The following is a 23,772-nucleotide window of genomic DNA, read 5'->3' as shown; positions in this document are numbered from 1 at the left end:
CTACACTTCTGTATTTTATCTTACTATGGAAATAATGTCTTTCCCCAAAACAACCACACAAACCTTGGATAATTTTTTTTTCTTTTCTTTTTAATCAGAGTACTGGTCCGCTCTGGTTTATGGCAGACTTTGGAGCCTCAGGCATGAAAGTTTCTTTACGTAACCATTATTCTGCCTACTCCCACCCACCACAACATAAACTCAGATCCTCCATTCTTAGCACATTAGGGGAGTCTTGTTGGAAGTAGTTAGTGTTAAGTTTCCCATCTGTGAGGCTCCAACTTGGATCCTAGAGATTCACTTCCTTTTAATGCCTCTCCCCATGTATTTCAGTTACCATCTTCATATTATAGGCTGGTCCAAGTGTTAGTAGAAGACTCTCCCTGCGCTCATACTCAGTTCCCCTTAATAAAGCTGAAAAGGGACTGGGAGCCACAAGCTTTTTGTTTGCTTTACATAACAAAATGGTCTAAACATAGAAATGGATATGAGTCTAGACTCAAGTTTTCCTTGCTTTCTGAAAATGACTGTTCCTATAGCCAGAAGAAATGTTTTCTGGGGGCTGGGCACATGTTACCACGCACGAGGACCTGGCTTCAAACCCCCAGTCCCTGCCTGGAGAGGGGAAGCTTCACAAGCAGCGAAGCAGGTCTGCAAATGTGTCTCTCTCTCCCTGTCTCCTCCTCCCCTCTCTATTTCTCTCTGTCCTAACCTATAAAAATAATAAAGTTTTCTTTAAAAAAAAAAAAAAGCAAAGTTTGTCACAAAGTGGAGAAACAGTCATTAAATCCATTAAATGGGGTTTTCTTTTAGTTCCCAGACTCCCCCCCAGTAACCAAGCAGATCAAGCCAAACAACACATAAAATCTAAAGTGACACTGGCAAAGAGCAAAGGCAAGGATGGCATGTGAACACAGCAGTATGAAGTTCTCAAGGACAGAGCTGGACGGCACGTGCCCATCCTTGATGCCTGCGGCTGTGTGCTACTCAAATGGCCTCCACGAAACAAAGGTGGAAGCTATGTTTGCATTTCACTTTTGGCTTAAGAGTGAATATCTTCTTCAGAGATCTTCTGACGAGCAGAGAAACAGGTACTGATGTAGGCTTATTGTAAAAGCATTCATTCTATTTGGTAGAATGCAAACTTTTGAAAAGTGGGTGATAATGGAAATCCTGTTTGCCAGATAAATCGTTCTCCTCCCTCATTTACAGCTCACTGCAGAGTTTATGACTTCCAGAGCAAGGCTGCTTGTTTCCAGTGTCTGTTTTCATCTTGCCACCATGTATGTGTAGTAATTCTTCTCCAGACATACATGCAAGCTACACATGCTATCCTCTTATGGTTTAGAAACTTATCTCCCAGTAATTCTCAGTGTGAGTTCCTCTGCTTCATACTCCTTCCTGCTGAAAGATTTCAGAAAATGCCATTTGTCTTGCTGTTACGCACAAACTAGTCTTCACTCTTCAAAGTTCATCCTTTCTCAAACATTCTTTTCCTATCTACCTAGGTTGTTTTCCTTAGTGCTTTGTTTTCAAGGACCAGGAATTCAATTAAGTTAGCTTAAGTAATAAATACATTGAGATTAATATCACATGTGATTTTTGAGAATCAGACATCAAAATCCTTATGAGCCTTGTATCATGTGTGAATGTTTGAGCCTTGAGTGAATTTTTTTTTCCCCTCACGCAACAAGAAATCAGAAGACAACCAGTGCTGGTTGTTGTAGTAAGTCAACACTAAATGATATCTGATTACTGTAAAAAATGGCGACTAATCCCGAACACTGCAAAAACGGTATCATCTGTTTTCCATCTATACCATGCCTCGGCCTCGCGTGAGCTTAATGTGCCGCTTGGCGATACGAGAATCCGGCATGAAGCCCAGCCAGTCTATCTTGGCATTACTCTCGATCGCACCCTGTCATTTCACGAACATCTCATAAAAACTGCAGCAAAGGTGGGTGCGAGGAATAACATCATTGCAAGACTGGCCAGCTCCTCATGGGGCACGAGCGCTTCCACACTACGATCATCATCTCTGGCATTATGCTATTCCACCGCAGAATACTGTGCCCCAGTATGGTTCCGTAGCCCCCATGTCCACTTGGTCGATTCCAAATTGTATTCCTCCATGAGGATAATTTCTGGAACCATCCGTTCCACCCCAGTTCCATGGCTGACAGTTCTTAGCAGCATCGCCCCGCCAGATATTCGTCGGGATGCGGCATCATCTAAGTTCATTTCCCACGTCTACGCTCGACTGGACCTGCCAATATACTCGGATATCTTCGCCCACCCTGTCCAACACTTGACGTCTCGTCACCCGATCTGGTCCCCTACGCCTACACTGAACTTCTCTGTTCCAGTCTCTTGGAAACAGAGTTGGCAGTCAGCAGAGGTAAAGAACAAACACCTCATCACAGACCCCTGCGAGCGTCAACCCGGCTTTGACCTAGCACGTTATGATTGGGCCCTCCTCAATCGCTATCAAACAGGCCATGGCCGGTGCGCCGCTATGTTCCATTGCTGGGGAGCCAGAGACGACCCGAACTGCACCTGCGGCTCCAGACAGACTATGACCCACATAGTCAACGACTGCCACCTCTCCAGATTCAAAGGAGGTCTCGAAACTTTACATCAGGCTCAACCTGACGCTGTTGACTGGCTACGGAAGAAGGGCAAACGCTAGAAGAAGAACTCTAAAGGAGCACTAGCACTAGTCTTTTAAGTCTTTCCCTCATGATCCTGCAAGAGCTACGAGAGCTCTGCATAATGTGTCGACGGTCAAGGGAAGTAGAAAGAGAAGGAGAGGAAAGCTAGTAAGTCAATCTTTCTCTTGGGTTAGGAAAGCAAAAACTTTCCCAGCCATCTGATATTATACTTCTGCTTATATACAAGAATGTTGCCACACCATTTTCCATAAAGGAAGTGAAATGAAAACCACTTTAGGATGACAAATTTACAGCACAAAAAATTACTTTGAGACTATGTAAAGATCTTCTACCATACCAGGCAGTGCTGCATCTGGTTAAGCGCACACCTCACAGTGTGCAAGGACACAGGTTCAAGCCCCTGATCCCCACCTGTGGGGGGGCAGTAAGGGCGGAAGCTTCCCAAGTGGTGAAGCAGGGCTGCAGGTATGTGTATATGCCTCTCTCTCTCTCCTCTATCTCCCACACCCCTCTTAATTTCTCTCTGTGTCTATTCAATAATAAATAAGTAAAAATATTTAAGGGGGTAGATAGGATAATGGTTCTTCTTCTAGCGTTTGCCCTTCTTCCGTAGCCAGTCAACAGCGTCAGGTTGAGCCCGATGTCAAGTTTCGAGACCTCCTTTGAATCTGGAGAGGTGGCAGTCGTTGACTATGTGGGTCATCTGTCTGGAGCCGCAGGGGCAGTTCGGGTCATCTCTGGCTCCCCAGCGATGGAACATAGTGGCGCACCGGCCATGGCCTGTTTGATAGCGATTGAGGAGGGCCCAATCATAACGTGCTAGGTCAAAGCCGGGTTGACGCTCGCAGGGGTCTGTGATGAGGTGTTTGTTCTTTACCTCAGCTGACTGCCAACTCTGTTTCCGAGAGACTGGAACAGAGAAGTTCAGTGTAGGCGTAGGGGACCAGATCGGGTGACGAGACGTCAAGCGTTGGACAGGGTGGGCGAAGATATCTGCGTATATTGGCAGGTCCGGTCGAGTGTAGACGTGGGAAATGAACTTAGATGATGCCGCATCCCGACGAATATCTGGCGGGGCGATGCTGCTAAGAACTGGCAGCCATGGAACCGGGGTGGAACGGATGGTTCCAGAAATGATCCTCATGCAGGAATATAATTTGGAATCGACCAAGTGGACATGGGGGCTACAGAACCATCCTGGGGCACAGTATTCTGCAGTGGAATAGCATAATGCCAGAGATGATGATCGCAGTGTGGAAGCGCTCGCGCCCCATGAGGAGCTGGCCAGTCTTGCAATGATGTTATTCCTCGCACCCACCTTTGCTGCGGTTTTTATGAGATGTTCGTGAAATGACAGAGTGCGATCGAGAGTAACGCCAAGATAGACTGGCTGGGCTTCATGCCGGATTCTCGTATCGCCAAGCGGCACATTAAGCTCACGCGAGGCCGAGGCATGGTGTAGATGGAAAACAGATGATACCGTTTTTGCAGTGCTAGGGATTAGTCGCCATTTTTTACAGTAATCAGATATCAGAGACATGTCTTTCGTGAGTGTTTCCTCAAGGATGTCGAACTTTGATGCCTGAGTTGCACAGCAGATGTCATCGGCGTAGATGAACTTCCTTGAAGAAGTTTCTGGGAGGTCATTGATGTAAATATTAAATAGCGTAGGAGCCAGAACAGAGCCCTGGGGGAGGCCACTTGAGACAAGTCTCCATCTGCTAGACTTGTCACCCAGATGCACCCGGAATCTTCTGTTTTGGAGAAGAAACGATATAGTGTTGGCCACCCATGGAGGCAGGCATCTTGAGATCTTGACTAGGAGACCACGGTGCCAGACCGTGTCATAGGCTGCTGTGAGATGAACAAAGACAGCACCCGTCTTTAAATTCTTCTGGAATCCATTTTCAATGTAAGTTGAGAAGGGCCAGGGCTTGTTCGCAGATAGATCTTCCTGGGCGGAAACCAGCCTGGGCGGGTGATAGGAATTTCTCTGTAAGATGAGAAATACGTGACAGAAGCAGCCTCTCAAGGAGTTTGTAACACACGAAGAGGAGAGAAATTGGTCTATAGCTGGCGGCCAGTGTTGGGTCTTTCTATAATGGTTATGCAAAGAGACTCTCATGCCTGAGGCTCCAGAGTTCTAGGTTCAATCCCCTGCACCACTATAAGCCAGAACTGAGCAGTGCTCTGATTAAAAAAAAAAAAAAAAATTCTACTATTTGAGAAAAATAGATGACAACCTAACAGAATCAATAACAGAAAAGCAATAACTTTTTGGTAAATAAATTCAGGATGAGATGCTTAACACATTAATGGCGAGGGAAATGGAAAGTAAGACGACATCGAGTGGCTGAGCGGTGGGTAAAATAGTTCACTGGGCTGAGCGCCAGATTTCCATGCCTGGGCTCTGGGTTCCCAGCACTGCATATGCCAGAATGGTGCTCTTGCTTCTTGGATCTCTTGATCATAAAATAACTAATACATCATTTAAAAATAATAAGGCACTACACTGAAGTACATAGTGCATCTGTTAACCTGAAATATGAAAAGGTTATGAAGAGGCAAAGTATCTTTATTTGGAGCCAAAGAATTATAATTGGGGTACACGAATACAGGCAGAAACCCAAATCATGTCCCAAGAAGGGATGGCCAAGGGTTCATTTAACTTGATCATAAAGGGAAAAAGAAGGAAACAGTAACAGGGGATGTAGAAATGACCACGTGAAAAGGTCACAGAGTGAAATGTGAAGTAGGAAGTCATAATATCAAATCAAAGTTCACTTGTAACTGTCCTTTCAAAGTATATTTCATTCTTACTGGATCCATCGAATATTTGCTGTCTGGTTCAGTCCATTACTTGTTAAGTTTATGAGAAAGGAGAGAGAGAGAGAGAGAGAGAGAGAACAAAACTCTGCCCCACCATGCATGGAGTTCCACTTGTCTCTGTTTCGGGGGCTTTTGTGTGGTGCCAGGAGCCTTATACATGGAAAGTGTGGGCTCTACCCACTGAACTACCTTCTTACTTCTCAGATATATATTTTCATAGGATTCTAATGATGTTACCTCCTGTCATACCTACTCAATTAGCAAAAATTAAGACATCTCGAAAATCAGTATTGGTGAAAGTGTGGAGTCTTCCCCACCACTGCTGGTAGGTGGAGTACCATAGTACTGCCATTCAGGGATTCAGTCTGAAGTTATTTACTGAAGTTGGATGTGGATTCACCCTACGGTGTAACAGTTCCTAAGTGAGCAATTCCTCTCAGGACACATGTACACAAATGTTTGTAGCAGAGTTATTTATTATTTAATTTAATTTATGTAATTTGATAGGGCAGAGAGAAATTGAGAGGGAAGGGGCACTGAGTGAGAGGGATAGAGACAGAGAGACACTACAGCACTGTTTCACCATTCTTGAAATTTCCCCTATGCAGGTGGGGACTGGGGGCTTGAACTCAGTTCCTTGTGCACTGTAATGTATGAACTTCACCAGGTGTGCCATTGCCTGGTCACAGCAGAGCTATTTATAATAGCTAAAATGGAAATAACCTAGGTGCATATTATAAGATTTTTATTTTTTTTTTATAGAGATAGGAATTGAGAGGGAAGGGGGGGAGAGAGAGAGAGAGAGAGAGAGAGAATCTGCAGCACTGCTTCACCACTTGTGAAGCTTCCCCATGCAGGTGGGGGCTAGGGCCTTGCAGCTAGGTCCTTGTGCACTGTGATGTGTGTGCTCAACTGGGTGTGCCACCGCCTGGCCCCAGGTGCATATTATAAGAAGAATGAATAAACTGATATGCTACTATGATACACTTACGACTACAACCACATGAATAAATGTAAGAAATGTAAATTAGAGTGAAAAAATCAAGGACAGAAGACTACATATATGATTTAATGTTTTTAAAATGCTAAGAACCAAGAAGCCTAAATATTATCTAGCTTTTGAGATATATACACTTGTGCTTAAACCACAGGGGAGAAAGAGCTAAACACAAAATTGAGGACCATGGTTATCTCTCTTGAGTAGTGATTTGTAGTTGCTTATTTTATTATTATGCTATCCATAAAATGCCAACAGGTAAAAATTCAATAAGGTAAAAAAAAAAAAAGATTAGCTTTGAAAGCAAGTGTAAAGAGGATTAGACTAAGTCATATTGTGAAATTTTCTTGGAAGGAAGAACAAGCACTGGAAACCACAGATTTACAGTTTTAATTTTTTTCAATTTATAATACTATTACAGTATAATAAAAGCTATTTGCTTCATTTCAGGTGAAGAGAAAGGACAGAAGCACATATGGATACAGACAGGCTAAGAAAATTTGTTCTTACTTTGTTGCCACATTCAGATAATTAGTGCAGGCAAGAAGCAGTCTTGGGCGGCGGTGGTGGTGGTGGTGGTGGTGGTGGCAGTGTAGCGGGTTAAGCACACACGGCGTGAAGTTCAAGGATCAGTATAAGAATCAGGGTTCAAGCCCCCAGATCCCCACTTGCAGGGGTTCGCCTCACAAGTGGTGAAGCAGGTCTGCAGGTGTCTCTCTCTCGCCCTCTCTGTCTTTCCCCTCTTCAATTTCTCTCTGTCCTGTCCAATAACAACAATAGCAGTGGCAACAATAGCAATAACAAGGGCAACAAAATGGGGAAAATGGTCTACTCAAAAAAAACAACCAAGAAAATAAAAACCACTCGTAGAACAAAGAGACAGAGGCCCTGTGGAAGCACACAAGTTATCATGCATAAGGGCATGGGTTCATGTCCCAAGTCAACACCTGTGGGGGAGTGGAATCCTTATAAATGGTGGAACAACCAGGTGACTGAAATAAACACCCCCTCAAAAAGAGAGAGAATCAAAATCTCCTAACCCCAAACAAAATATTTCTTAGTCATTCTCTCAAATGAGGACTTAATTGCTTGTAATTTTCACAGTGCACAGATTTTATTTAAAACAGCAGGAAATAACAATACATTTTAAAGGACTTTGTTGATCTATTTCTAAAGCTATTATCTGTAACTCCTCCAAAGGAGGAGGGGGCTAGGTTTTCTTTATTTCCTTTTACCTAACCTAAGAAATGCCTGTTGGTGTGAAAGAGGGAAAGGAATGAACAATAAAAGTATCATTGCACTTGGAGAGTCCTAAGTTTTCAGGTAAAATCCCTACTCACTGCTTTGTGTATCTACATTACAACCATATACGCAAAACATTTACGTAATCACCTGCTAATGTTCTTACCTGGGCAGCAGGAAGGAGGGCAAAGATTTTCTCTTGCCCACCTCAGCCTCTCCACAGCTGTGCGTTGGCTCTTGGTATTTCTTAGGGGACTCAATTAACTGTCAAATGAAGGCATCAATTGGTAGTATGGGACAAAATCAATTATTAGCAAGGATTTATAGAAAGTTCACTTAAAATTATTATTATTTAAAATATTTATTCATTACCTTTTATTGCCCTTGTTTTATTGTAGTTATTATTGTTGTTGTTACTGATGTCGTCATTGTTGGACAGGACAGAGAGAAATGGAGAGAGGAAGGGAAGACAGAGAGGGGTAGAGAAAGAGAGACACCTGCAGACCTGCTTCACCACTTTGTGAAGGGACTCCCCTGTAGGTGGGGAGCCGAGGGCTCGGACCGGGATCCTTAAAAGCCGGTCCTTGTGCTTGCGCCACCTGCTCTTAACCTGCTGTACTACAGCCCAACTCCCACTAAAATTATTTTTTTATAAGAGACACCAGAGCACTGTTAACTCTGGCATATAGTGGTGCCCAGGATTGAACCTATTAGGATGACTAATGGCTTACAGTAAATAGTTATTTGTACATGTGTAAAAATTTCTCAGCTTTCTGCAAAGTACTCTCACCCATAGCCTAGGTGCTCCTCCACCACCATGCACCAGGACCTGAAAGCCCCCACCTGCCCACGCCCCACCATCCCCTGCCCCAGCATCCTTTACTGTGGTGCAATACACTAAACTTAGTCCAATTTCTACTTTGTGTTTCCCCTTTCTGTTCTTATTTCTCAATTTCTGCCAATGAGTGAGATCATCTCATATTCATCCTTCTCTTTCAGGCTCATCTCACTTAACATGATTCCTTCAAGCGCCATCCAAGATGAGGTGAAGAAGGTAAATTCATCATGGGAGTGAAGTGGTATCTCATTGTTGTCTTTATTTGCATTTCTCTGACAATCAATGACTTGGAGCATTTTTTCAAATGTCTATTGGCTATTTGGATCTCTGGTGAATATTCTGTTCATGTTCCCTCCCTGCTTTTGGATTGGATCATTTGTGTGTTTTTGTTGTTGTTGTTGTTGCTGAATTTGGTGAGCTGTTTATATATTTTGGTTATTATCCTTTTGTCTGATATGTGGCATGTAAGAATGTTCTCCAGGGGCCAGGTGGTGGTGCACCAGGTTAAGCACAAACATTACAGTGCACAAGGACCCAGGTTCAAGCCCCTGGTCCCCACTTGTAGGGGGAAAGCTCCACAAGTGGTGAAGCAGGGCTGTGGGTATTTGTCTCTTTTCCTTTATATCTCTACTCCTCTCTCAACTTCTGTATCTATCCAATAATAAACAAATAAAAATATTAAAAAAAATAACTGAAAGGGTTTCTCATCTTTTTTGATTGAATACCTGAAATCACAAATCATCTCAACTTATAGTGATCTTGGAATTTGTGGTTCTTTTAACTCTGTAGGTCAGGAAAGTCATAGACTAAGCAATGGCACATTTCTCTCTGGTACAAACTAATGTTTAAAGTTTTAAAGATGTATTCAAATAAGGTGAAATCCAAAATTCACATTCCTTTAATTTTTTTTCTTGTGGTAATCATTTTGGCTGTAATTTTAAACTCCCTGAGGAGTTATCTCTGCTTTGGTTTCACAAGAAAAGCCTGAAATGTTTTCAGTCTTACTACTTCTGTGTTAACAGACAAGAAGCTTGGATTTCTGGTGAGTTTAATTAACCAATTAATCATTTTCTGTTTAGTTTATGAAATTATAAGATTTTAGTAGTTTTACACCTGTGTCAACTCACTGTACTTACCACCCAAGTGCTAACACCATCACTTAGGTGAGCTTATTATATCATCAAACTGAGTACTCCAGTCAGGCAAGGACTCAAGCTCAGGGGAATAGATTGTTCTGAAAGTCTGGTTCAAAGTCTGAGTCCTAATACAAAGTTTTTATCCTTTGTATTTATTTGAGGAGAGGTCACAGTAAATATTGTTAGGATTTCTACAGCTCATAATAAGTTAGAGGCCATCTTTTCTATCCTAGTTTTATTTACATACCAAGCAAATACGTAAGGACATTATATATATATTTTTCTTTTATCTGCCCTGTTCATCTGTTCTGTGGACTGGGGGCATCTCATCACCGACTGGTTGTTTCGAGCCTCTTTGATGTTAACGGTTGACATGACCTTAGATAATTTATGTTTTCCTGCCTGCATGTAAATCGCAGATAATCTTTGGGTGCTGCTGCTTCCCCGGGACCAGATCGTCTGTGTCCTGACTGATAGTCTATAGAACTTTCATTAACAAGGTGGTGGGTTCGGGCCTCTGCCATTTGCATAAGAAGGTGAAAGATGAACAAGTCGCCGGCCATTCCCATCTGCAGTGAGCTGAATCTTCTCTACAGCGTTTCCTTGTCATCTTTCCCCGCGCTTCGCCTCTCGCCCACTAGAACCCAGAGCAGGAGTTATTTTTAATTTTGTCTTCATTTCTTTTCTTTTTTCTTTTTCTTTTTTTCCTCCAGGGTTATTGCTGGGCTCGGTGCCTGCACCATGAACCCACCGCTCCTGGAGGCTATTTTTTCCCCCTTTTGTTGCCCTTGTTGTAGCCTCGGAGTGGTTATCATCATTGCCATTGTTGATGTTGTTCGTTGTTGGATAGGACAGAGAAATGGAGATTGGAGGGGAAGACAGATCTTTTCTTGCCTCCAGGTTTATCACTGGGGCCCTGTGCCAGCACTATGAATCCACTGCTCCTGGCGGCCACATTTCCATTGTTGTTGTTATTGTTGCTGCTGCTGATCGACAGAACAGAGAGAAGGGGAAGACGGAGGGGGAGAGAAAGACAGACACCTGCAGACCTGCTTCATCGCCTGTGAAGCGACTCCCCTGCAGGTGGGGAGCCGGGGGCTCGAACCCGGATCCTCGGGCTGGTCCTTGTGCTTCATGCCATGAGCGCTTAACCCACCGCACCCCCGGCCCCCGGCCCCAGGCCCCCTTTTGGTTTATTATCTTTATTTACTGGCTAGAGACCGCCAGAAGCGAGAAGGAAGGGGGCGGCAGACACCTGCAACCTTGCTTCGTCACTCGCAAAACTTCCCCCCAGCAGGGATTATTAATGATCCACTACCCCCCCCCCCCGCAGGAAACTGATTGACGTTACTAAATCTTCACCAGCGTCCCCACAGGAGCCCGGGGAGAGAGGACTGCTCACACTCTTTAAGAGAAACCCGCCTGAAGCCTGACTTCCACGCATGGTTTTAATTCTAGACTGTGAACCAAAGGTGAGAAACTGCCAGGCTCCCCGCACAGGGCCGCAGAGGCTTCTGGGAGCCGCACAGCCTCATGGCGCCGCGGGCCCCGGCAGCGGGTGGAAAATTCCTCAGAGCAAACAGCAGGGGTGGACATTCCTGCTCAGGGCTGGCTGGCCAAGGACTTCCATATCAACAGCGAGGGCATAAGGCATTCGGTCCCCCGGGGCAAAGGTGACCGGGTACCAAGGGCGGTGGGAGGATGGCGCAGGATTCGCGCGGACACGGGGACCGGATATGGGGCGACCAGGCAGAGGCACAGGGCTCGGCCGAGCCCCGCTCCAGTCTGCGCGAGGACCAGTCCCCGTCACTGGCCCTCCCGCGACCTCTTTATTACCCAACCCCCTGGGATGAGGAGGGCAGGCAGGCCGCTGGCGCCGTGGGAGCCTACGTCAGAGTCGGCGTCGCGAGGCCACCTTCGGCGCCCACCTGAGCGTCGGGCCGCGCGACGCCCCTCGCTCTGCGCAGGAGGCGCCCGGAGCTCCCTCGAGCGGCGCGTCCCTCCTGGGGGGCGGGGTCCGCAGGGCGGGCGGGGCGGGCCCGGCGGCGCTGATTGGCTGGAGCGCCGGAGCCTGGGGTTTCCCCGGCCCCGCCCCCGCCCCGCCCCGCCCCCGGCCGCGCTCCCTCAGCCCTCGGAGCAGCTCGCTGGCCGGTCCTGCGCTGCCCTGCGGGAGGGGCCGAGCCCGCCCTCCGCCTCCCTACCGGTCCCCATCCTTAAAGCACGAGTCCGGATGCCCCGCCTGCTGGAGAGCGCTCCGGGATCCGCACGGCACACAGCCGGGGCAGGCCAGAGCCGGCCGCGGAAGGCCTGAGGCGACGGAGCAGCCCGAGCCGGCTCGGGAGAGTCGCGGCCCCGACCGCGGAGCTGCGGGAGCGGCGAGGGGAGGGCTCCGTGGCGCCATCGCCGGCCGTCCGCGCCGCGCTCTCCCCGGCAGGGAGGAGTCGTGACTCGGGGCCGGCCGGGTGTCGGAAAGCCGAGGCTCCAGCGACCGCCCTTGCCGGGCCTCCCGGGCCGAGACCATGTTTGACAAGACGCGGCTGCCGTACGTGGCCCTCGATGTTCTCTGCGTGTTGCTGGGTACGTGACGCGCCGCGGCCCGACGGGCTGGTGCGGGGTGCGGGGTGCGGGGCGCGGGCGCGGGGGCGGGGGCGAGAGTGCGGGGCGACTCCCGAGGGGCGGCTTCCGCGGCCGGGCACCCCGCTTGCGCAGCCCGCACCCCGCCTCCCGCGTGGCCTCCGCTGTCTGTCGCCCGCCGGTGCGCTGAGCTCAGCCCTGCCCGCCCGCCGCCCGCACCCCCGCTCTGCCCCTCGCTGCTGCCCTCCGCCCTCCGCCCTCCGCCCTCCGCCCTCCGACCCCCGACCCCCGACCTCAGGCCGCCGCCGCCGCCTCGCTTTTCTGGATGCTCCTCAGTCCCCGCCGAGCGCCTGGGTTGGTTACCTTGCTGGCGAGGAGCAGAGCTGGAGTTGGCTTTTTTTTTTTTTTCTTTTCTTCTGTTCTTCTATAAAAGGCCAGAGCGTCCTTAGTTCCAAGGAGTGACCAGGTTGTAAATTGTCAGGTTGCAGGGGGGGGGGGGGGGAGCGCCAAGGTTCTGCCTGCAGGTCGGAGGCAGCTCTCCTGGGGGGCTGCACGGACCCTGCAAGGGGGGAGGGTGCCCAGACCCTGTAAGGGGGGAGGGTGCCCAGACCCTGTAAGGGGGGAGGGTGCCCAGACCCTGCAAGGGTGGAGGGTGCCCAGACCCTGTAAGGGGGGAGGGTGCACAGACCCTGTAAGGGGGGAGGGTGCCCAGACCCTGTAAGGGGGGAGGGTGCACAGACCCTGTAAGGGGGGAGGGTGCACAGACCCTGCAAGGGGGGAGGGTGCACAGGCCCTGCAGGGCGCAGCTTTCCATCCCTGACAGCCCTCTGGTTGTGCAGATTGGTTGGTCTTCCTGATTTGGGGCCAGTTCAGTTCTGGGGCTTAGGGTTGTCCGTTGCTCTATTTTTTTTTTTAAATTATCTTTATTTATTTATTGGGTAGAGACAGAAATCGAGAGGAAAGGGGGAGATAGAGAAGGAGAAAGACACCTGCAGCCTTGTTTCAGCACTCGCAAAGTTTTCCCCCTGCAGATGAGGACCTGGGGCTCGAACCTGAGACCTTGTGCATTGTAACATGTGCGCTCAGCCAGGTCTGCTACCTCCCGGACCCCAGTCGCTCTGTTCTTTTTAGAAAGGACTGAAGTCAGCTGGACAGGGTTAGACATTCGTAGAAGTAACTCTCCCTTTTTTTTTCTTTTAAAAATTATTATTAGATAGAGGTAAAGAAATTGAGATGGGAAGGGAGATAGAGACGGAGAGATGGATACACGCCTGCAGCACTGCTTCACCATTTGCGAAGCTTTCCCCCTGCAGGTAGGGACCAGGGGCTTGAACCACAGTCCTTGCGCCCTGTAATTTGTGCACTCAACCAGGTGGGACACTGCCTGGCATGCCTGTCTTCTCCTCTCCTCTCCTCTCCTCTCCTCTCCTCTCCTCTCCTCTCCTCTCCTCTCCTCTCCTCTCCTCTCCTCTCCTCTCCTCTTCTCTCCTCTCCTCTCTCTTCTTTCTCCCTCTATTCCCTCTCTCCCTTCCTTCCTTTTTTAATTATTACCTAATGCAGTGTGTTGAGAACTATTTCTTTGAAGGGAAAAGAGAGAGAGAGAGAGAGCAACAAGAAGACCTGCCAAGGCATAGTCCTAGTCAGGTTGAAATGAAAGTGGTTGCGCTGGCAAATTGTCAGGGTTGTGGTTCTGTGTCTACTCTCTTGCCTCAAATGTAATCATCTAGACACTAGACACTAGCAGTCTTGCTGAATTATTATTGTTTATGTTAACGAGAGACCCAGGGCTCAGCTCCAGCATATGTTGATGCAGGGGATTGAACCAGGAAGGAGCCTCTGGGGCTTCAAACATGCAAGTCTGGTGGTGTGTTGTTGCACAATTTCCCCATCCCTCCTGCTGAATTCTTTAAATTCTGTTGTTTCTTTTGAGGCAAAAAACAACAACAAAAAAAACACAACTTTTTGTTATTGATAAATCTATTGTTCACCAAGACAATTATTTATTATTTATTTTTTATATTTATTTATTTTCCCTTTTGTTGCCCTTGTTTTTTATTGTTGTTGTAGTTATTGTTGTTATTGATGTCATTGTTGTTGGATAGGACAGAGAGAAATGGAGAGAGGAGGGGAAGACAGAGAGGGGGAGAGAAAGATAGACACCTGCAGACCTGCTTCACCACCTGTGAAGTGACTCCCCTGCAGGTGGGGAGCCGGGGCTTGAACCAGGATTCTTAAGCTGGTCCTTGTGCTTTGCACCTATTAATTTATTTACTATGAGGTGTAGAGAGGGGGGGGAGAGAGACAGACAGAGAGACACACCACAGGACAGAAGCTTCCTCCAGTGCCAAGGGGGCTAGGCTTGAACCTGGGTGGTGCACATGGCAAAGCAGCACTCTATCCAAGTGAGCTGTTTTGCCAGCCCTGCTTTTTTATTTGCTTTTGTTTAACTAGAATATCTCTAAAATAATTCAGTGTATTTCCAAGGTAAATCCAAAAGTTCTTCCTTTTTTTTTTTTTCCTTCTGAGTTAAAAATGAAGAACAGACTCAGTTTGGTACATGGTAACATTACTTTTAACAACATCCAACAAACAGTAGTTAAGGATAGCAGTGGTGGGGAGATACAAATGTTTTTCTTTATTTATTTTTGTTGTTGTTGTTGCTGTTGTCTCTGGGCCCAAGACAGACAACACAGCACTCAAGCTTCCTCCTGTGCAGTGGGAGATTGGGCTTGAATCTGGTTCTTGCAGGTGACTAAGAAGGAACACTGCCCACCTGAGCTACTTTTGCCAGCCCTTCACAGATTTTTCATGCTGAGTTTTGAAAGACATCATACTTAAATTTAAGTTCAAATTTAATTTTGATGTTGTTTAATGAGGAGAGAGAGACCAAAGTACTATCCTGCAATTTGTTTGACTTATCTTTTTTTTTTTTTTTAATGTGATTGGGGGTTGAACCTAAGGCCTCATGCAAACTATACATTCAATCATTGATCCACCTCCCCAGTCCAAGACTGTGTGTGTGTGTGTGTACATGTATTTTTTTTTTTTTATTGTAAACTCACTTTCCTAGGGGAATCTAAGAGTCTGTCTAAACTGGGTCTTTATTCACCTTCCTAACAGGAGATTGGCAACCTGAAGTCATGGTGGCTCCAAGAGGGTTAGCAACTTGACATTACTTGTTTTCTTTTTCTCTGGGGAATCTGTAGTAAGAGTTGAATATATCAACAAAAAGACGATTCAGCACCCTATAAATACAGGGTTATGTGAAAGTGGTTCATAATTATAATGTGATTATATTCCAGGTTCTGTTAATGACCACCCCATCATCACACAGTGTATCCATCTTAATGTGATGGTGTTATGTGATTGTGTTACTTGGCTAATTTATAATTTTAGGGAGGGTGATGTCTGTTGATCATCAAGTGTGTCCCGTGTGGTTGTGCATGCGTGCACGTATATGCACATTTCTACCCAAGCCATCTTTACCACTGTGAACCACGGATTTCTTTAATAGTATACTGACATGATTAGTCCCTCTATGGATCTGGCAAGCTCTGGAAAAAAGGGATAGGAGAATCTAGATGTTGTATTATTTCCTTTCTAGAATAGAGTGTAGGTGTTGCCTTCTTTCTCTAACTCTTGGTCATGAGTTCTGTTCTTGTAGAAAAGGTCAGAGACATGCTGTGGACAAGAAAACCTGCTCTAAAGAGAATGGTAGTGTGCTGGCATGAAAGGAGCTAGGTTTTGCCCCGCTTGTTAAACTATGACTTGAGTTAAACTTCTTGGTGTCTAATCGCAGAGAGTCACTTCAGATTTTATCCACCATGAGGTTTGACTGCCAGTTAATGGATATTGGGTCCTCTAACTGATTCACTGCGCTTTGAATGAAGGCTAGTTTTGCAATGTCCATATTTACTAGGGAAGGAAGGATGAATAAGACAAACCTTGCCCTACAGGAGGTAAGCGTCTAATGAGGGAGGAACAAGAAAGAGGTTCCATTACATCATCATCATTGTAATAATGGAGGTACAGAGTAAGTGCATTTGAGAGCAGAGGGAGGAGACTAGCTTCATCCTGCCCACAAATGGCTGCTTACTCTTGGAGATGCAGAAATGAGAAAAGTTCTCTGGGCTTCCCAGAATCCCCCCTTCTCATCTTGAATCAGGGTATCAGGAACCCAAGTAAGTATCCATATTTATGACTCTGCAGGCAGTCTCATAGGCAACACTGGTAAAAACCTTCTTTATGTACTGTGTTTTGCTATGTGGCATATAGAATACTTTCCTCTCTCTCTCTCTCTCTCTCTTTTTACCAGACCACACTGCTCAACTCTGGCTTATGGTGGTATAGGGGATTGAACCTGGAACTTTGGATACTCAGGCATAAGAGTCTCCTTGCATAATCATTGTACTATCTATGCCCACCCTATAATACTTTTCTCTGCTTCTTTTTAGTCCTCCTCCATGAATCATATCACCTAAACCCTCCTTTTTTAGTTTCTTTTTAAATTAATTAATTATTTCTTAACAGAGTACTGGTCAGCTCTGGCTTATGGTGGTACAGGGGCTTGAACCTGGGACTTTGAAGCCTCAGGTATGAGAGTCTGCTTGCATAACCATTATGCTGTCTACCCTCTGCCCATCTTTTTTTAGTTTCTCATTGACTTGATTAAAGCAGTAGGCCTGGAAGAGCCTATCTGTTGCCTATGTTATTCTGTCTTATGAGTTGGCCTCAGTTTCTATTCAGTGGCCTTCTCTTCCCAGATAGAGTTACAGATCTTTCACGGGGTTTAGAATTCTTTGCTTGCCTCCTTATACTTGGTGATGGCCTCCTGGTATTGCTAGTCCGGAAATTTCATGTTATCACTTGCTGCTTTCTCTAGACCCAGACTGTTTATCCCTTTGAGGGTAATTCCTACATTAAATTCTCGTGAGTACCTCGCTGCCGCCCCCCCCACTGGTGACACTCATATATGTCCAAAAACACTTCTGAGGTAGCTTCCCTTTTGACACTAGTCAGCAGGTGACAGTTGTTCATAATAAAAGGTGCAAACAGGAGCTAGCTCATGGGCCCAAATGTTGACTTTATTTGGAGGGAGGGGGTCATGGTTTCCTCAGCCAGTACCATATGTGGGATCACCAGCATGTCAAGTAAGTGTCAACAGATTGGGAGTAAAGCTGGGTAGCAAACAGCACTGGCAACAAATAATAGGTGGTTATAAGATCCCTGTTACTTATTCTTTTTCATGGTTAGCCTCATGCTGATGCCATCTGTCCTCATCACAGTGCTGGTGTCATTCTGTCCCTTAACTGTTACTTCTAAGCAGTATAGAGTGACCCACTTCCTGACCCTCAGTGTGAGTTCTCAAGGAGGAGAAAAAAAAATTTAGGAAAAGACTTTCATTTATAGTCTCTAGCATTTTGCACCTTCTTTTAGGAGAAAAGTGCTAGGCACTTGTTTGTTTACTCATTCATCGATTCATTATTCAGCATTTTAAAAGATTGTTATTATTATTATAATAGTAATTTTTGTTTTTTTTAACCAGAGTACTGCTCAGCTCTGGCTTATGGTGGTTTAGGGGATTGAATTAGGGACTTTGGAGCCTCAGGCATTAAAATCTTTTATATAACCACTATAGTATCTCCTCAACTCCTCTACATGTATTTAAATTTTTAAAATATTTATTTATTTATTTTGGATAGGGACAGAGAAATTGAGAGGGAAAGGGCAGATAGACTTCACAACTCATGAAGCTTTCATTCAGGTGAGGGCTGGGAGTGGTGGTGGTGGTTTGAACCCAGGTCCTTTCACTCTGTAATGTGTATGTTCAACCAGCTACACTACCATCCTGCCTCTCTCTTCCACATATATTTTTAAAATATCTAGTTAGTGCTGGGCATTATATTAGGTACTAGAGATAAAAAATAATACAGAACCCAAGTAGGATATAGTGCCTATCCTGACCAGGCATACTCACCATTTCAGTTTACTGTTCATTTTTAGTAAGCAGACTTCTTTTACTTCTGATGAAAGTTTACTGGGGCCTGTCCTTATCTTCTTTATCATTCTCCTTCACTTCCCTGCATTGAGAGAAGTATGAAAAAGTGAACAGAAACGTCAACTGGCATATTCTTTGGTCAGACTAGAGTCTTGCTGCAAGATCTTTTTTTTTTTTGTTATTGTTGTTGTTGTTGGATAGGACAGAGAGAAATGGAGAGAGGAGGGGAAGACAGAGAGGAGGAGAGAAAGATAGACACCTGCAGACCTGCTTCAAATGCCTGTGAAGCGACTCCCCTGCAGGTGGGGAGCCGGGGTTCGAACCAGGATCCTTATGCCGGTCCTTGTGCTGCAAGATCTTATCTTCTTTTAAACAGGTAATTTGAAACAAAAGTAGAGACCTGACAAAATTGCAATTTGACCTGACTGGTTTTACACAGTTCAGTTTTAACTTATGTTTACCCTATTTGGAAGTGTTCAGAGAACGCCCCCCCCTTATAGATTTTGTGAACTGTACATTCTTCCTTTATATTCTGTGTGTTATATCCTTTTGGAAAACTCACAGACATGCTGTGACATTAGTCTCTTGTGTAGTCATTTTTGAATTCTATCAGTTTCCTATGCATTACTCATCTTGGGAAATTACTCTGATTCTTTTGAGTAAGAAATTGGAATTTGAATCATTAATGTTTTCTTTATTAAAAGAGAGAAGTTAGTAGAAAGCCACTAACTCCCAGATTTTATTTAATTTATTTTTTATTAGTAATTTAATATTGATTTACAAATTTACAAGATAACAGGGATACAATATCACATCATTCCCACCACCAGAATTCTGTGTCTTCCTTTCTGGGACTATGGACCAAAATTTTTTTTGAGGTGCAGAAGGTGGGAGTTTGTAATGTGACTTCTGTAATTCTCTGCTGGACATGGACATTGGCAGGTGGATCCACACCCTCAGCCTGTTTTTGTCTTTCCCTGGTGGGGAAGGGTTCTGGGGAGGGGAGGTCCTGGGACACATTGGTGAGGTCATCTGCCTGGGGAAGTCAGGATGAAATTATAGTAGCATCTGCAACTTGGTGTCTAACAGGCAGTTAACATATGAAGCAGAACAAAATGTTTAATAAACAGGAACCAGAAAGTAGGAATAGAGCAGATAAGAACAGGGATTTTAGGGTGAAGAAGCTAGGCAGTCTATTGTAGGTATGCTCCAAGGGGTCTGTGACTTTAGTATTTTATTTGTCTGAGCTTGATAGTTAACAAGGAGCTGGACTAAGACTATTGTCTAGGAAGATGTAGTAATAGTTGAAAATAGAACTAGAAAGCTGCTTTAGGGCAGAGAGTAGCTCCCAAACTTTTAAGAGAATATGTAAATGCAATTACTGTTTAACACATCAGTCTGACCTGGGGGCCATGTATATTCCTATGTAGCACAGGAGTCTGTAATCTGAGTCCCTGTCAGTCTAAGCTAGCAGTCCATGGTCACAGCTGAGAACATTCTAGGCCACACTCATTTCAGGACCAGTCTTTCTGGAGTGGCGGAGTAGGCTCACCCAGCCTCCCTTCAGAGAGTGAGGGCAGTCGCTACGTTACTTTATAGTGAGGGCGGGGTCCTGGAGAGGCTCTCAGAAGGGCTTATGATGATGTTCCTGATGGAAGTGGCTAGTGATGGTTATTTTCAAATTTTAAGTAAACCAGCTAATACATAGGTTTTTACTTATTTGTTTTTATGGAAAGGAATCTGTAGTGTTAATTGCTTCTCTTACTCTAGGTGAATTTAATTCAGCATTTGGAGCAGAAATAAGCTGTTTCTGTGAAAGTAAGTTCCCCCCTTTTCTTCTTATTAATTGATTAATTAATTAATTAATTTATTTTTATCAGAGCACTGCTCAGCTCTGGCTTCTGGTGGTACAGGGGATTGAACCTGGGACTTTTGAGCCTCAGACATGACAGTCTGTTTGCATAATCATTATGCTATATCTACCCTGCCCCCAAATTTAAAGTATCTTTTTTTTTTTAACCAATGCACTCCTCAGCTCTGGTTTATAGTGGTGCGGGGGAATTAAACCTGTCTCTGTGTTAAGCTAGTTAAGGGCATCTTGCCTCTTGTTATTTTCTTTACAAAACAGGCATTCTCAGGGAGCCAGGTAATAGTGCAGCGGGTTAAGCACACATGGCGTTAAGCACAGGACCAGCTCAAGGATCCGGGTTAAAGCCCCCAGTTCCCCACCTGTGGGGGCGGGGGGTTGTTTCACAAGCAGTGAAGCAGTTATGCAATTATCTCTCTTTCTCTCCCCCTCTGTCTTTCCCTCCTCTCTTGTCTCTCTGTTCTTTACAACAACAACAGCAATAACAACAGGGTAACAAAATGGGAAAAATGGCCACCAAGAACAATGGATTGGTAGTGCGGGCACCAACCCCAGCAGTAACCCTGGAGGCAAAAAAAAATGTGTTCACTATTCAGATACTGTGAATTCGTTAATTTCAACTTGATCCAAAATGCAGTGGCCATAGGATGAAGCATAGTGGTGGGCAGAGCTCTGGACTTGCAAGTGTGATTTCCCACATTTGTTCTCTGGGACTGAATATGCTGGATTGCACTGTTGGCTTCTCTCGTGAAATAAAATAAATCTTTAAAAAAAAGCTTTAGGGGGCCAGCGGTAACACAGTGGGTTAAGCGCAGGTGGCGCAAAGCGCAAGGACCGGCGTAAGGATCCCGGTTTGAGCCCCCGGCTCCCCACCTGCAGGGGAGTCGCTTCACAGGCGGTGAAGCAGGTCTGCAGGTGTCTATCTTTCTCTCCCCCCATCTGTCTTCCCCTCCTCTCTCCATTCTCTCTGTCCTATCCAACAACGACAATAATAATATTAACAACAACAATAATAGACAACAAGGGCAACAAAGGGAAAAAAATGGCCTCTAGGAGCAGTGGATTCATAGTGCAGGCACCAAGCCCCAGCAATAACTAGAGGCAAAAAAAGTTTTGGAAGAGGTTTAGACTGGGAGCTAGAAGTCCTGCATGAAATTCCGCATCTGTGCTGAATGAAATACTTTTAAAAAGAATCAAAGACTGGAGAATATACTATATATATATATATATATATATATATATATATATATATACAGAATGAAGTTAGCTGCACTCACCATTTCAGATTTTATCCAAACCTTGGAATAGTCACTTTCATGTAAAAAAGAATTTACTATACTAAAATAAAATTAATGACTTGATTGTTTTTATTTGATTTAAGAATTGATTCAGTGTTGATTGACAGTATTAAGATATTTTTAGGAATGTAGTCTTATAGTCACATACCTCACCTCACCTCACCTCACCTCACCTCACCTCACCCCAGCTATCACCAGAGTTTCTATGCTATTATACTAAATGGATCTCTACCTTTGTTGCCTCTTCCCTTTCCTGCCTCCCCTCAGATAACCATCACAGTTTTCACAGAGTTTGAAAGTCAGTTTGCTTATTATTATTTATAAGCTTGTTTTTAGTTACCTCTATTCCACATGAATGAAATTATTTGATAGTTGTCTTTCATTTCTTATTTTAGTTAACATACTATTCATACTGTTCTATCCATTTCATTGTGAATGACATGATGCCATCTTTTTATTGGCCAAGTAATATTTTTGCTGAGATTAAATGTTCTACTTTGAATTATACTCTCACAGTAGTATTTTTAAATATTTTTTATTTAATACAGACAGAGAAATTGAGAGGGTAGTGGGGAGACAGAAACCCACAGCACTGCTTCACTGCTCATGAAGCTTACTCCTCCCTACTCTGGTGGGGAGTGGGGTCTAAAATTTCAGTCCTTGTGCGTGGTAATGTGTGTGCGCTAGCAGGTTTGCCACCACCCGGCCCCTCCTCTTCCTCCTTCTCATCTTCCTACTTCTTCTTCTCCAGACGGAGGCAGAGAGAGAGAGTAAAATAGAACATAGCACTGAAAGTTGCTTCAATGCAGTGGGAAACCCAGCTTGAATCTGGGTCACTTATATGGAACCAGTAGTATTTTTGAGTGATTTTACTTTTATATCCTTGTTTGTATAAATTCTATTACTTGGATTTTTCTTTGCAGTTAAACAGGCAGCAAAGAAAAAAGAAAAAAAAAGAGGTTTGTGTGACTGGGACATAGTATGAATCTGTACTATTCTTAGTAGTGAGTTTCAAAACTTAATTCTAAATGTCAGAATGGATAATAATAGTTGACATTTATTTAGTGCTCATTAGTCCTTATGAAGTCTGTCACCAACATACTTAGAGAGAGTGACTTGGTCATCTTTTTTTGACAGATAATAGAACTGAGCCCTAGAGAGTTGGGGAATATGCCCACAGTAGCCAGCTAAGAAATGTCATGGTCAGAAATTGAGACGCACTTTTGAGGATTATAGCTTTTGATTTTGGATTGACTGGTTCCAGTTCAGGAAAGGTGATTTTAATTGGAATAGTAAGAATTAATTGATCGTAAAGCAATAAGTAATTATGTTCGGTGGCCTAAGTGTTTTATAACTTTCTTATTGCACTTAGTTGTGATTTTAGAGCCAGTATTTACCATTTTGGGGGGTGTGTCTGTTGTCTAAAGGATGCACTTTCATTTTTTTGTAACTCGAACCCCTAATAGCTACTACAAATTTGCCAGGTGGGCAGATCTTACTGTAAGATGCAACTGCAGCTTTTGTCCTATTGAGTATCATCCCCATAGATGTTTTCTTAAAATAATGCTGCTGCTGTTGTGGGCAGTCCACCACAGGAAAGGAAGACCTTTGTCAAAGCCTCACTGTCTTTCACATGAGTCACGTGCAGAGAGTTCAGAGTCACCTTTGGTAATTCATTCCAGCAGATATAGTTAGAACCTCGTGGTTTAATCCTCAATTGTCTGTTGCATGGGAATGCTTTCCCGAGTCTTCTTCAGGGTGGGGTGCTGAGGAAAATGACATATAGGAAATGGGCAGCGGATGACCTCTTGAGTTAATTGGCAGCTTGTTAAGCCAGGCTCTGCCCTTTGCTTCATTTGCGTCAGCAGCCAGAGAGATGGGTTGCCCTAGGTGCTTGAGAGGTAAATGAAAGGAGAAAGCTATTATTTTTTTAATACCTAAATGTGGCTTGGTTAAGTTTTACTGACACTCATGCAGTCATCACGAAACTCTGAACATCAACTTCATTTTCTACCCAGCACTGGGGAATGGATGGAAAATACGACCTGTGATTCTGAAAAGCTTCCTGCCTATTGTGGAAAACAGAGTTACAAGAGACGGTGACCAGGCAGCTCAGAGGGTAGAGCACATGCCTTGCTGCATGAGGTCCTGGCATGGATCCCTGGGTGTGGTTAAAAACACCAAAGAAAAAAGAATGGCTGAAACTGGGTGGTAGAGTGGTGCTTTGGTGTCCCCCACCCTTTTCTTCTTTTTGTCTCTCAAAACACAAAATAAGAAGTTGGGCCAGAGAGGTGGCTCACCGTGAGCATGTAGTAAGGTTC

The 23,772-nt window shown here is 44.9% G+C and overlaps 1 protein-coding gene and 1 long non-coding RNA gene across 6 annotated transcripts in view; one reads left to right on the top strand and one right to left on the bottom strand.

Annotated features, from left to right (window-relative positions):
* Positions 1-1,100: 1,100 nt before the first annotated feature.
* Positions 1,101-8,071, bottom strand: LOC132538678 (uncharacterized). The gene is made up of 2 exons (XR_009550032.1): positions 7,907-8,071; positions 1,101-1,404 (listed from the first exon to the last, which is right to left on the bottom strand). It is a non-coding gene; the product is annotated as an uncharacterized LOC132538678 (long non-coding RNA).
* Positions 8,072-11,858: 3,787 nt separating this feature from the next.
* Positions 11,859-23,772, top strand: part of PLPP1 (phospholipid phosphatase 1) — a 71,071-nt gene continuing 59,157 nt past the window's right edge. The window contains exons 1-3 of one of the 5 annotated variants that reach the window (XM_060191042.1): positions 11,859-12,291; positions 17,171-17,217; positions 20,057-20,104. Coding sequence is in view for 4 of the 5 variants with exons in the window: in XM_060191038.1 (XP_060047021.1) it covers positions 12,234-12,291; positions 20,057-20,104 (106 nt within the window). In the remaining variant the exon portion in view is untranslated. The remainder of the gene's footprint in view (positions 12,292-17,170; positions 17,218-20,056; positions 20,105-23,772) is intronic. The other 4 variants (XM_060191038.1, XM_060191039.1, XM_060191040.1 and 1 more) reach the window with 4 other exon arrangements.

This window comes from Erinaceus europaeus, chromosome 5, assembly GCF_950295315.1.
Source record: "Erinaceus europaeus chromosome 5, mEriEur2.1, whole genome shotgun sequence".
Lineage (NCBI taxonomy): Eukaryota > Metazoa > Chordata > Mammalia > Eulipotyphla > Erinaceidae > Erinaceus > Erinaceus europaeus.
Note: the sequence above shows the minus strand (reverse complement) of the source record. Positions and strands in the feature narration are given on the sequence as shown.